At 72.1% G+C, this 1,049-nt stretch overlaps 1 protein-coding gene across 1 annotated transcript in view; it reads right to left on the bottom strand.

The window, feature by feature from the left end:
- The window catches only part of LOC103905536 (mothers against decapentaplegic homolog 6-like), a 12,119-nt gene that overhangs the window by 8,653 nt on the left and 2,417 nt on the right, over positions 1-1,049 (bottom strand). Inside the window, exon 3 of the mRNA XM_019474120.1 lies at positions 76-469. Within this exon, the coding sequence (XP_019329665.1) occupies positions 76-469 (394 nt within the window). The remainder of the gene's footprint in view (positions 1-75; positions 470-1,049) is intronic.

Here is a 1,049-nt window from a genome sequence, read left to right as displayed (position 1 = left end):
TGAGGGCCCCCCCCGCCCTTGGAAAGGCTGAGGGGGGTGGTGGGGGGGCCACGGGGCCCCCCCCGGGGGAGCCACTGGCCCCCTGTGCCCCCTGCCCGCTCGTAGTCGAACACCTTTGCCGAGTAGCCGGGCAGCACCTTGAGGACGGTGAGCCCGCGGGCGCCGGGGGGCCCCAGGGTGGGCGAGCTGACGAAGATGGGGTGCTCGCTGCGATTGTAAGCCCACACGCCGCCTGGCTCCCGGCTCAGCAGCAACCCCCGGCCGATTTTGCCACGCGCCCGCCGGACAGCACGGCTGCGGGGGGGGGGCGGCTGGCCCAGGCAGAACCCGCTGCCCCGTGGCAGCTCGCAGAAGACGTTCACCGAGGCCTCGTGCACAGCGTAGAGGCGGCCCACGCGCGTCCGGTGCTCCCAGTAAGCCAGTTTGCACCAGTAGCCATCCTTAATGGTGCTCCGCGAGAGGCTGGTGTCTGGTGGGGGAGAGCAGAGCTGTCACTGCTGGGCAGAGCCACCCGCTGCTGCGCAGGCACGGCCAAGCCACGCAGCCGGAGGGGCCAAGGGGAGAGGTGATGGCGGAAGGGGTGGGCACAGGGGGGTCTGTGCCCTCTGGTTCATGCAGGGGCTGGCAGAGCAGACAGACGGATGGACGCGGCGCCCCGCAGATGTCCCAGCACAGGCTCTGGCACGGGGTGTGAGTCACTGGAGCCACTGCACACCGGCACGTAGGGCTGGGCCATCCCCGGCCACCGTCCCTGGGGACTGTGGTGAGTGGGGTCCCTGGGCGAGGGGAAGGTGGAGCCCTGGCAGCCAGCAGCCTGGTGGCCAGCAGCCAGGCTGGAGCCACGGCTGTGTGCGTCAAGGCACATTGTGTGTCCCCGTGGGCAGCGCTTCCTCCGGCGGGGAGCCCGGCGCCGCCAAAAATAACAGGAGCCGCGGTGGGGGGGGCTGGGCCCAGGCTGGTCCCCTGGCAGGAACCCCTCACCCCGCGCCGGAGCCTTTCCTCCCGCGGGGGTCGCCGCCAGCTCTGTCCCCCCAGCTCCTGGGCCCCCC

The sequence above is a fragment of the Aptenodytes forsteri genome, unplaced genomic scaffold (genome assembly GCF_000699145.1).
Source record: "Aptenodytes forsteri isolate BGI_AS27 unplaced genomic scaffold, ASM69914v1 Scaffold617, whole genome shotgun sequence".
NCBI classification, from domain to species: Eukaryota; Metazoa; Chordata; class Aves; order Sphenisciformes; family Spheniscidae; genus Aptenodytes; species Aptenodytes forsteri.
Note: the sequence above shows the minus strand (reverse complement) of the source record. Positions and strands in the feature narration are given on the sequence as shown.